The sequence below is a fragment of the Molothrus aeneus genome, chromosome 2 (genome assembly GCF_037042795.1).
Source record: "Molothrus aeneus isolate 106 chromosome 2, BPBGC_Maene_1.0, whole genome shotgun sequence".
In the NCBI taxonomy this organism is placed as follows: domain Eukaryota; kingdom Metazoa; phylum Chordata; class Aves; order Passeriformes; family Icteridae; genus Molothrus; species Molothrus aeneus.
Window position 1 is genome coordinate 86,331,183 of NC_089647.1, and position 13,504 is coordinate 86,344,686.

At 39.2% G+C, this 13,504-nt stretch overlaps 1 protein-coding gene across 1 annotated transcript in view; it reads right to left on the reverse strand.

Moving 5' to 3' along the window:
• The window catches only part of AFF3 (ALF transcription elongation factor 3), a 318,235-nt gene that overhangs the window by 122,412 nt on the left and 182,319 nt on the right, over positions 1-13,504 (reverse strand). Inside the window, exon 6 of the mRNA XM_066571787.1 lies at positions 4,431-4,517. Coding sequence (XP_066427884.1) covers positions 4,431-4,517 — 87 coding nt within the window. The remainder of the gene's footprint in view (positions 1-4,430; positions 4,518-13,504) is intronic.

Below are 13,504 nucleotides of genomic sequence, written 5' to 3' on the forward strand. Positions count from 1 at the left end.
GCTGAGATTGTGCTGCTAAGTCACTCAGGAGAATTCCTCAGGGGCTTGGGAGCCCAGGAGCTTTGTGGGCCCTCGAAACAGAGGCTGGCTGGACAGCAGGCCCAGTATCTTGAGGGCTCAGCTGATCAGAATCCCTCAATCTGCACATTTTGCCCTGTCCAGACTGCATGGATTTGATCTGTAATTTCAATACCATAGTACACATCTGCAACTTACTTCCATCCTACATACCTGTAATGTGAGACGTCAAATTTTTGGGCAAGCCCCAGGAGTTTCTACCCTCTACTGCAATATGAAAAGATCTGCACCATGTTTCACATGCCAAGAATAATTTCTCAGTAATCTGAAATTGTTTACTTTTGACAAATTGCATCAGATTTTTGTGAATGTTTCTGATGGAGAGAGATTAAAGCCTGTTTTTTTCTAGAGAATGAATGTAATCTTAAAAAGTCAAGATCAGCTTGCAGTGGTGACATAGTGGTATGTACACCTGAATTTAAATGCTATTCTTGTAGCCAACCACACTCCCAATAAAAGTAGGCTTTTAGAGCATGTTCAGTTTCCAAAACAGAGAATTTATGTACCTGGAGAAGTTCAAGGAAATACAGTAATTTTGAGGGGAATTTGTATTTGTAAAAGTGTTTGAAACTTCTAAACAAAGATCTTGCTGACTCTTTTACCTTTTCATTAACCTCAGGAAGAATGCACCTTCCCCTTTAACTGCTGAGTACAGTTCTTGTCTCTGCCAAAGGCTAGTAAAAATATCTCATAGAGAAATACAGAATATTCCCACCAATGGAGGAAAGAAAGAATATAACTTTAAAAAAAGGTGAAGCCTTCATTTCTGAAGATTATTGTCCAGTGTATTTCCTCTAGCTTGTGAAAATCAACAAGAAAGGAAAAAGCAAATGAATTGCACTTGTAAAGAACAGCATCACTATGATAACTTAGCATCTGCTGAGAATAATCACCCAATGCCTTTGTGACAAGAAACCAGTTCTCCTGGAGTGGCTAAATTAATTCTCAAATAACAAAATGATGGCTGATCCCATAATATCACATATACATAACCAGAAATCAAACACCTGATCAAACTATCAAGACAAGAAATCACAGTAAAAATGAAGAAAGAGAGCAAAGCAGGCAGCAGAATTAACAGCATTTTTTTCTGCACAAGAGAGTTAATGCTTGAACATGAAAGCTCATCCACACAAGCATCAAGTGAGCTCTTAGTTACAAATTTAATTATTCATTTAAAGTTTATTTATTAAGATGCTTTAAATAAAATTAAAATGAAGAAATGCCTGATCATTTGTACATAACAAAGTGTGGCAGAGATAGGAGAAAGGAAAGCACACACAGCCTGTCACATCACACATTCAATCAATTATCCTTAAGCTTTGAAAAACAAGAAATACAGAGACTGTCATTGCCCCTTCCAAGTAAATTCAAGAGTACAAATTAATTCCAGAGAGAAAGAAAATTCAAAGTTAAGGATGAAATGGAACTTTTTGCCCTCCATTACATAAAGGACGCGTCTCTAGTGGTGCTCCTGCAGCAGCATAGTACTTGGAAACCTACTGGGCAGTACCACATGTGTCAAACCTGACCCAGACTCTCCTCCCATTCTAGTGAATCAATCCAAACCTCCCATGCTAATGAGGCCTGATTTCATATAGAACTACAGCACATGCACATCCATCCCCTCCATCAAATGAGCATTTAGTTATATTGATTGATACACGTGCAGTTTCAAATGTGGAATTCCGTTATATTTGTGATATATAAATCTCAGATATTTAGCTTTTTTTTACTAGACTGATTTCAAAACCACTCTAGCCATAGTTGCTGTGGCCTTTGCAACTTTAATAGCCTAATTAATAAATTTCAAGTTTCAAGCTGTCAGATCGCTAATTACTTGAATTGCAGGTTAAAAGCAGTGTGGCGTGAATGCGAACTAATGATGCTGACACTCAGTTTTTACAGACAGAAAAGTAGTTATGATTTGCATCCTTGTAACAGGGCAGGAGCCTTCTCTTTTTCTCATTCCCAAAATGATGAGTATTTTTATGTTTGGAAACTGTCTTCTGTTAAAAGTGGGTGCAGCCTACTTGCTTCTCTTGCTGGAAGAGTCTTTGCAAATAGATAGAACTGATGTCTCAACACTGCCCTTAAGACTGAAAAGGAAATCACGTTACTGTGCATGACTTGTAACTAAGACATGAAGCTGTTGCCCTGATTTTAGCCTTTCAGTCTCTTTATTTGCCTTGGTCACTACTTAACTGACAGACCCATTTATCTGAATAACGTGCGATCCACAAAAGTTTGGTGTCATCCTCAGGTTTTAAAAAATAAGGACACCTACGTAGCTTATCTGTGGGAAAGCTTTCCAAGAGCTCTGGAGACATTCCCTATGATGTCCTGGTGCAGATTTTACACCATGCTTTGTGAAAAGCAATAGCTAGCTTATGAAATTTTGAAAAACATGTTTGAAAAATTAGGAAACCATTTTTTGCATTTTGGAGTCTGAAAAGCAAATCCTTTCCAAAGTCTGTAACTGTACAGATTACCAATTAAGCAACAGAATAGCTTTTAATTATTTTAAAATATTTTAAAATAGAAGTGGTGTCTAAAATTAACATAATCTATGGCAAGTAATGCAGGATTGTTCCAGGACTCCAGTGAGTTTTTTCAGGTACTTCTTTCCCATCACACACAAAGCACTCGAATTTGTGGCCATGAAGACCACCCAGGCCACAATACAGTTGTGATGTTATTATATGTACAAAAGTATGCTCATATATTACTAGATGAAATCTTGTTCATCCTAAGCTTAAAAAAAATTGAAATTCTATTTTGGCAAGAGAAAAGGAAACCACGGTGGAAAAGATCTTTAAAAATGAATGGTAGGTCTCTGAAATGGCTCTGCATTTCAAAATAAGAGAAAATTTCCCAGAGAGATGGATGAACAGGCAGAGAGAAGATGAGAAAGTCAATATCAACCATTATTCACGTATCTTTGCTCTCTGCTCTGTGGTTCTCCTATTCCTATATTTATCACAATACATTTAGTTGGGAGGAAGTGGATTCACAATGGCCACACAGACCCACTGACAGGCACCCGTGCACATCTGCACATGTGCCACACAAATGCATCGTGTGGGGATCATTGTGGCAGGAAATGCAGCACTGCAAGCACCACCTCACTTTGTCATCCCTATCAGGCACTTCACCTGCCTGTAAGCTGCTGATCCACCTCTCTCCTACAGGACTTACTCTAACTTAACAAGCCTCTACCTCACCTACCATCTTCAGTCATTTGTCTGCCTTCAACAAGCAAATAGTGAGTTATTTCCTTCTTTTTCTTTCATAACATGCCAGAGACGTCTTGGTTTACACCCCTGATACTTCAAAATTGTGACACTCTCATCCATAGAAAAGCTGTTTTACTGTAGGCAAATGAAGTTTTCTTGGCTTTGTAGTTATAATTATTCCCTGAACTAAGTTTTGCAGAATGGACTTAAAAGTTGCCAAACGAGCTTGCTTTAACAGGAGAAAGACTATAAACAGCATCAATACCATCTTTCAAGCTTGAATGCTGCATGAAATATGCTTGTGACATCTACACAGTATATGGTGATACAATGTGAAATTTATTGGCTCTTGCACAAGACAGTTGATTTCATTCCCTCCTGACTTACCATGTATAAATAATGTGATTTCGCCAAGCTTGTGCTGATGAGCTTTACCATGCTGCACTGCATCCTTCCGTGGATACATATCCAAGAGTGGGGCTGGTTTTAAGGGAGCATCAGCAGGACTAGTGGCTTTGATCTCTTGGGGGATCAAATGTTTCTGTGGCAAATGCTTCTGTGGCCCCTCTGGACATCACAGCACTGTGCTGACTGCCTCTCTAGCAAAGCTGCCCATCTGAAGCCAGGCTGGTGGCAGAAGGTGTATGGCCAATCCTCAGGCCCCAACTAGAGGCCAGTGTACTAGTGAAGGCCTCCTCCAAGGTTTCAACCAAAATCTCAGCTGGTGAAGCCAAATGACACAGCAGCAATGGATGCAAGGAGGAGCTCCCTTTGCATTGGACTTTCCACTGCTGTCTGTGCCCTACGGTATCAGTCAGGAGCCTCAGCAGAAGCCAGCCCATCTGGATATCCCACCACAGACACCTGTGGTTTTGCCTTTTCATGAGGCACCTGTGACTCCCACACCATCTTCAATTCTGCTGCCAAGAGATGCAGACTGTGTAGCCCTGCTGAGGCTGTAAGAAGGGAAAAAACAGGGAATACTGGCACACACACAAGAAGAAGATCATCACCAGGGCATCAACCTCAGCCCAGAGACCTCAGTCACTATGTCCTTGTGTAGGCCACATTGTGACATGCCGGAGGAATGTTTCTCCATGATGCTGAATGCCTTACCTTGTTTGGGAAGGGAAACTTGCTTTGTTCTGCCTTTCCTGGTGTGTGAATAGCTGACAGTGGTGGAGGCCATGAATGGGTCATCTCCTGAAAAACAATATTGTTCAGCAAATTGCATTTAGAAAGTCAGTAGAAAAGGAGACAATGATAGCAATCAGTAGCAAGAGTACCTGGGCAGTGGAATATTTAAGTTACTGCAGCTTCTAGGAAATGCCCAGTTTTCTTATAATCTAGACAAAACATGAGCTACAATGATTTTTACAGACTCTTGAGATCAGTTCCTAAGCACTGTCTCAATTTCCTGAATAGATAATTCAACTTAAATGCAAAAAGTTTGATTTTTCTGACAATCTGCAAATACATTTTAATCACAGAATGTATCCAGGCTGGTGAGATTAACACAAGTGCATTTTTTTTGTAGATGGGAATAGAAATTTCAGTTCAATGGGGTACACACTGTGGACTAACCACAAAACAGATTTCACAGGCAAGGTCAGAATGGTAAATGCTTACCACTTGCTAGCAGTTAATTCCTAAAATTGCCTTTATCATTGTGAAGGAGTTAAGTTCCTAACTCCAATGTGTTTGTGCCTTGCAGGACACAGACATGTGGCAAGCCCCAGATGAGGGGTGCTGCACTCCACCTTTTTCTCCTCCCTGTTTTGTCTTGGGACATTTTTTCATACCTAAGAGACAGATGTAGCTTGACCTGACTTTTATGTAGTCATCCTTTACACAGCTTCAGGTAGAAGGGACGCACCTGCTCAATACTGTTATGGTTCAAGTCTGAATGAGTTGGTCTCCAAAGCAAGGCAGCTTTTGGGAAGGGATTAATGAAACACTTCAGACAAGAAGTTTGCTCCTCTCTAGTGCAGGAGTTTAAGGGATGGACATGTTTCTTTGACATTTTCAGCACCAACAGCCACAGTATTTGGTACACAGTAACTTAAGAGAATTAATATGAGAAATAGTGCCAAGCATGACAATCCTGAAGGTTGGTTTGTATGTTAGAAGAACTGAAGAGCCAATAACATCCTGCCTTAGGCAGGGGGATTGCTGACACTATCAAGAGCCTGCCTGGCAGATGCTTTGCTGGGTTTTGCTACCATTAACTGACTGTGGAATTGTTTCTCAGTGATATTCCAAGGAGCCATGCAGAGATCCACAGCCTCCCAAAATAATACTGGAGTTATATTTCCATGACTCATTTCTTTTTAAAGAGAAAAGAAATGTTCTTGTTTGAAAAAAGCATGTGTGAGTCTCTTGCCCATTCCTCATTAGTGCTGACAGAACTGCTTCCTGACCTGGCATGGACTGAGCTGCTGCATTTTTTACATAGTGGAAAGTCTCTGGCTGTTCTGCCAATGAAAGGACCAGCCCTTTCAACACAGTTTATTAGCAATAAATGTCACCTTTAAAGCATTCTTGATAAACAGTTTATTTCCTAATAAAAATTGCATTCTTTTATTTTATTTGAGGCTAAAAAGTTGCATGATTTATTATACTTCTGTAATCTATGTGCATGCCTCTAATCAGAGCATCATCTGGTTTGCAGTTTCAGTATCAGAATTGCTTTGCTTTTCACTTCTTTGAGGCAGATCATTCATCTTATGACTTCCTTATCTGATAAGTGCCAGCAATAACAGTATATAGCAATTTTTAATATACAGTAACTTCTTGAAACTCAGGCAGCAAAAAACATAGGCAATCAGATTGCTGTTTACCTCAAGTATCTGGCATATGTGCTACTGTTTGCAAAAGATTAAGGAATTATGTATTAAGGAATATTCCAACAGTAAAGGTGTATGACTATAAATTGACAAATAGGAGATTTGCAATGTGGATATTTAACCCTAAGTCTGTTATCTAAAAAAGTACCACTTTCACACCTGCTTTTCTTACTTCTCCCTCAGAGGACCATTTATTTTGTGAGAAATGTGATGTTGCATACATAGACTAGAGCTGTTTCCACTGCTAAAACCCTGTTCCCAACCAAAGTGTTTTTCCCTACAAAAAGTTGAGGTGCTGAACCCAAAAGAACACATGGGAATGACTAAGTGTCCCTTTCTTCCAAAGGGCAATTCTTTATGTTATCTTTGTCAATTGAAGAATGGGGGCAGCCAGACTGGGAACATCTGGTGGCTTTGACCTAAAGTTATCCTACTTGTGAAATATTCCATTCAGTGCTTGTGATTGCCATTTGCTCAAGAGGCAGTTCTTCCAGGTTACACAATTGGTGACCCTACTGTCACCTTCAGGAAGACGTGTCCTGAAGAGTCTGCTCTGTGCCAGCACAAACCAATCTGTTACAGCAGCAGAGCTCTTTCCTCCCACCTTGCCTGCCCAAGTCTGACAATGATGCCTTCATCCACGGAAAGGACCAGAGGGTTGATTAAAAATAAGGGTGACCTTTTTTTTTGACATGTCAAAATCTTTCATTTCTTCTTTTCTCCAACATCATTTCTCATCCACACTTCAATAAAAAGCAGCCTTAATGGTATTTTTTTCCCCCAACTAGTTTCTCTTCTCCTTCTTTACTTTCAGTTGTGGTATATAATAAAGTTTCTACATAATTTAAATTTGATGTAACCCTTTCTGACACAAAGATTTAGTAAGACTACTGATATCTGCCAGGGTTGATAATTGACATTATCATGAATATCTGAATGTGAATTTACTAGAATAATACACTGAGTTGTGTATTATTGTGAATAATACACTGTGTTGATATATTGTTTATTTATCTCTACCCTTTGAAATTCAGAAAACTATAAAATTAAATAAAATTAGGAAAAAAAGAATCAGAAAGCCACCATGAAAAATGTCCCAAACAACAGGCTGTCAGCACTGAGGAGTGGTAAGATTTAAATGTAGTATAATGTTTTCTTGAAAATAGAAACATTAAACTATGTGCAGAGTCTCCCTCTGGCTGCCAAGAACAGAGCCTCAAAAATCAGGAGAAAGGATAAAGGTGTCCAGAAAATGTCAACACTTTGCAAGATCAAGCAGAAACAAATCCAGAATATGTTCAAGTGTGCCAAGTCTCAGGATTTTAGACTCTATCTGAAGATACTTAAGAGAGATTCAAAACACTAGTAGGGACATATGATTATACTGAGATTTTTTTGGGTACATAGTGTGAAATGTCTGAAAATGCAAGCCTAAATGGCAACTATTTAACTAACTAAACAGAAAGAACTCAACTTTTATTGTAAAGTGAACTTTCATGCACATCTTTTCTCAGGAAAATTCCCTGCCTTTGAAGTTTGGCATTGGCAGTACTGCCATAAAGCACCCGATGGACTGAAAACGATTTGAAAAGGACTGATGAAAATTTAAATGTATTTAAGAGACTTAGCACCTTCAAATTGGTGTTAGAACATTGATTGACACAAAGGTTTTTGAAATTAGAAAGAGAAAAAAAGCAGGGTCGTTTTTAGCAGAAATCAGACAAAAAATAAGTCAGAAACACCTGGCACCAGAAAATGTTCCGGCCACTACAAGATAATGGTCCAATTTAAAACCAATTTATAGTCTTCTTCAAACCTGATTAACTTAATCCTAAAGCCTGAACACTGCCAACTAAAGAAAGTACTCAGAAGACATTTGGGGTCCAGAAGTGGGGAAAACAAAGACTTCTAGATCAAAGAAGGAAGCCCTGACCAGGCTGCTTAAAAATATATGTGGATAATGATATATGTGGATAATGATATATGTGGATATGTCCTGCCCAACTGGAGGACAGCTTGTTTGAGATGACAATGACTGCCCTCCTTCTCCTGCAGCCAGATGCACCAGTCCAAGGAGCAGATCAGGGACCCTCTCTTTGTTCTGTAACACACATTTCTCCTTGTGAGAGTTGCAGCAATGTTGTTTTGCGCTGGTGCTGGTGGTGATGGCAGGTCTCATTCACATGCATACTGTAACTCTACAACCCTGCAACTCTGCTCGTCTCTGCCTGTAGTAAATCAGTTTTCAGCAGTCATACATAAATGTCCAGTTTTACAAGCTATAAAGGTCCAAGCCTAGTTAATCTTACTCAACATGCCAACTTGGCTTTTCTTCTCACTGAAGGGAAAACCTACAAATAAAGAAATCTATAGTATTGCATATCCTTGCTCCAAGTTCAGTTTCTGCAGCAACAATTAAGTAACCAGACATTTCTTGGGGATTAATGACTGCTTGGCAGTGTTTTGTTTGGAGCTTTTAACCCTAGCTTGTTGATAATTTTTCAGGAAAAGTACCATGCAGAGGTAAATAATAGTAGTCACTCTAGATTTAAGGCAATGCTATTTATCTAGTGTCATCAGTCTTGCTGTGTGGCACATGATACCAGGAATGGTTGAACCAATTCAGAAAAATCATAATTAATAACAAGCAGGGAGATGGGTATCATCTAGATTTTAAGTCTTACCACATGCATAATCTTGCTGTTCACTCAGTGCCAAAACCAGAACTTATCACTGGATCAGTAAGAAAACCAACTGTTTAATCCTCCTCTCTACTTATGCTCACCTAGCTGATTTTTGATTAATAATATTTTGTCTCTCTAGACATGATGATTTAAGAAATATTTGTGGCACCTCTTAAAGGCCCCTGTCAAACACCTTTAGAAAATTATTTTAGCTGACTCAACTTCATCCACTGCTCTACTGACATGTCACAGGAATTATAGGAGATTTGTGAGACACAATTTTCCTTTGCAAATACTCTTGCTGGTTAGCTCAGGGGGACTGGAGAGGATCTGTCTTTGTAGTTGCCTACACTGAAATGCAGATTTTAGGGAAGCATTAGATATATTTATTCAGCTGGAAGTCAAGGCCATGCAAAACTAATGCAGAGCTTTCCAAGACCCTTTAGCAAGTGATCACAAGACACAGTCTGAGAACCTCTGATCTAGTTACTCTTCTGTCTTCACAATATTATCTTTTTTTTTTTTAACACGAGTCTCCCTTTTTAACTGCTGTCAGTTGGCAAATATCCCTTTCAATTCAATGAAGCTTCCTTGCCACTAGCTGACAACATGGCTATGATTTTAGTGTCAAATATCCAAAGCAAAGACTCAGACACTGAAACTTTTGGGGACTGTGTTGAAGCTGGCAGTATTTCACCTTGGTAAGGTTCCTATCATGTGAAAAGCTAATTTTCATTTTTCAAAATTGGTTCCTGTGGTATCTGTCATTGCTGCAACTTTTCTAACTCAAACCTCCAATATGCACCTATAAAATGGAAAGATAAAGCTGTTTCATCTTGTTTCTTTATGATATCACTTATCCATACTTAGAACTCTTTTTCTACTTCCTCATCAGCCCCACAGTTTCCTTGGAGCAACTGATAATTTTCTGCTTTCCATTTGAGCATCTCTTATTGGTCATTATCCTTTTGATAACATGTTATTCAGAACCATCACCACCTGAAAAAATACCTCGTAATTTTCCAGCTTCAATTGTTTCCTTTTTCACTTATGTTTTCTCTACTCATTTGGGTGGGTTTTAATTTATAATTAATATTTGCCATGTATGATGCAAAATGCTTTCCAAAACTTGAGATAAGCAGCACACATGGCTTCACCCACTAACTGAAGGATGAAATAATGGAACTCCGGTGAGCTCCCTATCATGGTGCCGAAATTGCAGGAAGGACACTGAGCTGGGTGCCAGTTCAGCACTGAACCTCAGTCAGCAGTTCTTCTGTCTCTCCTACTCCTGTTAAAATGATTTCAGGGAGTCACTTTTTTCATTGCAATCTGCTGCAAACACATTCTACCACATTTCCCCTCTGGCACCAGTCCCAAGGCTCTCCAAATGCTTCACTGCTTTCTGTAATATGAATTCCTTTCATTAGACTTCATTGGTATAATGTCCAAAGGTACATGGCAATCCAGGGGCAAGTGCTTGTCAAGGAATATTTTTTTTATTTTTGTTCTAAACAAAGAAATAAAGGTAACTGTGTAGCTTGTGACTGTGCCATTTTTGCTGTGCTTGGTTCTTCAGATGTGCACAGATGGTCATCAGCAGAAACTGCTTGATAGTAACAGGACTTGGGAGTCTCTGTGTGTGTGTGTGTACATGCTCATGCCCATGAGCGGGAAGAAAAAAAGAGAAATTTGGCCCATGAAAAGGAAGAAGGTAAGAGATTTTGCCGACTGCAGCACTAAAGAATGTGTTCAGCATTAAATCTCCAGATATTTGGTATCTACAGAACTAAACCATTCCAAATCATGAGCAGTTGCAACGTGATCTGCGGATCAATTCACCCTACAGCAAATCAGAAATGCCAGTGCAATAAGTTTCTGTTTGGAATATGTTATCTCTGCTTTAGTGGAACCATCCTGAAAATAACCTCAACACTTAGTCAAGGTTCAGCAATCTAGGACAGATAAATGTAAAAGAAGGCTACAGCTGCTTACTTATCAAACTGACTTATTTAGGTCCTTCATTTGTATGATTATAATTCTTTAACATAGAGGCTTGCAAATTTTTATTCATTTTGGGGGGGAATAAATGAGCCTGTAAGTCTGGAAGAAGTTATGGATACGTAAAAGAAATGTGGTTTCATTCTAAAAACAAGGTAACTAGCTTATAAACCATGTCATGCTCTCTCATATCAGAGTTTAGGGCAAACCTCCCTCCCCTCCCTTATTAGGAAAGGAAGGTGTTCTTTTACAGGTAAATCCCAGAACAGCACTAGACAACTTCCTTATTTTTTTTTTAAATATTCTTCACTGGAATGAAAAAAAAAAAAGGTAAAATTTCTCCTTTAGTCACAAAGACGAATATCTCTTCCTAGCTAAGAAGCTATGTTTCCAGATGAATGCATTGAGCCATATGATACAACAAACTGTCTGAACACCAACCTTGCTTGGGCAAGCTGAGATGATGTGGTTAATCAAGGTACAATCTTTATTAGTGCATTAACCTCCTGCACCCAAGGACTATGGATTCTAATTCCTGAATTGCCATGCAAGACTGATGCAGCTAGTTTTCTAGTCTCAGTTGGCAGCAAGCTAACAGAAGTGGCTAATGAAGATGAATAGCTGCCTCTTGGGAGTGGGGGGAGGAAAAAGAGGAGAGGAAAAGACCTAGGATACTTCAAGGTCCAGATCTCTGCATGATTTCAGATAATAATGAAAAAGCGCATATAGCTGACATTTTCAGAGACTGTAATAACAAGCATGTTAATTCTTAGGCAATGGTAGTGGCTTCAGAATTGCTCTGGAAACATTTCAAGAAGTTAAAACAAAGGCTATTGAAAAAAAATAGGACACTGGTCTTACTCTTGTTTTGATGGATTATTGTATTAATACAGACAAAAAAGCAGAGAAAAAAATGCTCAAATCTCAAAAACCAGGCACATTTAGTAAGGAAAACATCTGTGGTTTGGAGAAGACAGAAATACCATCACGGTAAATATTTATCAATACTGAAATATCTTTTCCACAAATGCATGCAATGTTCCAATACAAACACTCCTTCAATTCAGATAAAAATACACTGATAAATGCAAGGAGGTCACTGAAGCAAATTTTGTGGGGGAAAAAATCTATTTTTTTTTAAACAAAATTTTCCATTCTCTTATGTTGTGGGAGGCTGGAAGTTTTGTGATAGGTGCACTAGTGGTCCTGGATCACTCCCTGATCAGAAGACGAAATAACAGGTCATTGGTTTAGTCTAATTTGTTCTTAATTCCAATTTCATACCCCTGAAGCCATTTTAAGAGGACTGGGGGTACCATAAAGACTTACTTGGTTCCTGGAAGCCTGGGGCCTCACTCAAAGGGCTCTTTTGTGCATCCACAGTGGAGATTCACCAGTGGGTATGAATTGGTATTTTTAGCTCAGCTTGTTCAGCCAACTGATTGAGCATGTCAGCCTCCATGAACTTAGGGGGAACACAGTGATGCCTGTGTGCTCTGTGCACAAGTTGTGGGCAGACACCACATGAAGTAAATGTACCTTGTACTCTGGGTTGAAGTGCTACCAGAATGCCTTTTGGCTAACATACCTGTGAAGGCTGCCAACCATAACAAGACGCAAGGAAGCTTCTGTTCTTTGCTACTACAAAAACTTGGTCAGTGTGAAAAGATGATAGAGAGGGTAAGAAAAATCCATAAAAAGAAAAAAGTCAGAAATAAAGTATTAGAAGTTAAAATGCTGTCAAATGTAGCTCTATAAAGTATAGTTCCAAGAGGTTTTGCACTTGTGGTTTCTTAATGCAATTAAATTAAATCTGTAAATTTACAGGTGAAAATTACAGCAGGCTGGAGCCTTGGGCTGAAGAGCTGAGCACCAAGACAGAGCCCCTCCTTCCCTTTTCCCTGCCATAAAACAAAGAGGCTCTGCAAGGCAAAGCAGCCTGTAAATCCTTCCTGGACAACCTTGAATGGATGTGGCTGACTGCAATTAGCAGACAATTTTGTTTATGATGCTCTGACAACTTGGGGAATCTGTTCATATACAAGTCATTTATTCTGAATGAGATTAAGAAATCAGTGTAGCACTGTGTGCTTCAGTGTATGTGAATTCAGCCATCTGTTCTCAAGGTTACATCATGTGCCTCCTATATCTGAATTGACAGAAAGATGTTAAATCTTGCTGGTTTGTATTCTAGAAGTAGCACAGTGGCACAATGTGATGTCTGAAGGCAACAGATACTAGTTCAGCTAAGGGTACAGAGGTGTACAGAGTTGAACATAGACAGGTTCATGTCCAGAAATTAGGAACACCATAGACTGGGACACTGGACCCGGAAAGGTGTTAGGGATCATCAGAGGACAGGAAACTAACAACAAATATCCCACATCTCATACTCTTGCCCAAAGAGCTCAGTTCATTGGGGTGCATTTGAATATGGTAGCACAACAGAACTGGTTATGGCAATGCCGTAATAGTGTATTTCCTTGAACACATTTCTTCAGAAATGCTGGGAATTCTGAAGAAGTGAAAAAAAAGGAACAAAGAAGATCACAGATGAAATCATCTCTGTTACACTAAGAGCCACTAGGTTTGATTTGTGTCAGCATCTTCATGGGGGAAAACCCCCTGTAACATGACTTCTAGCAAACCTATTTGGAGC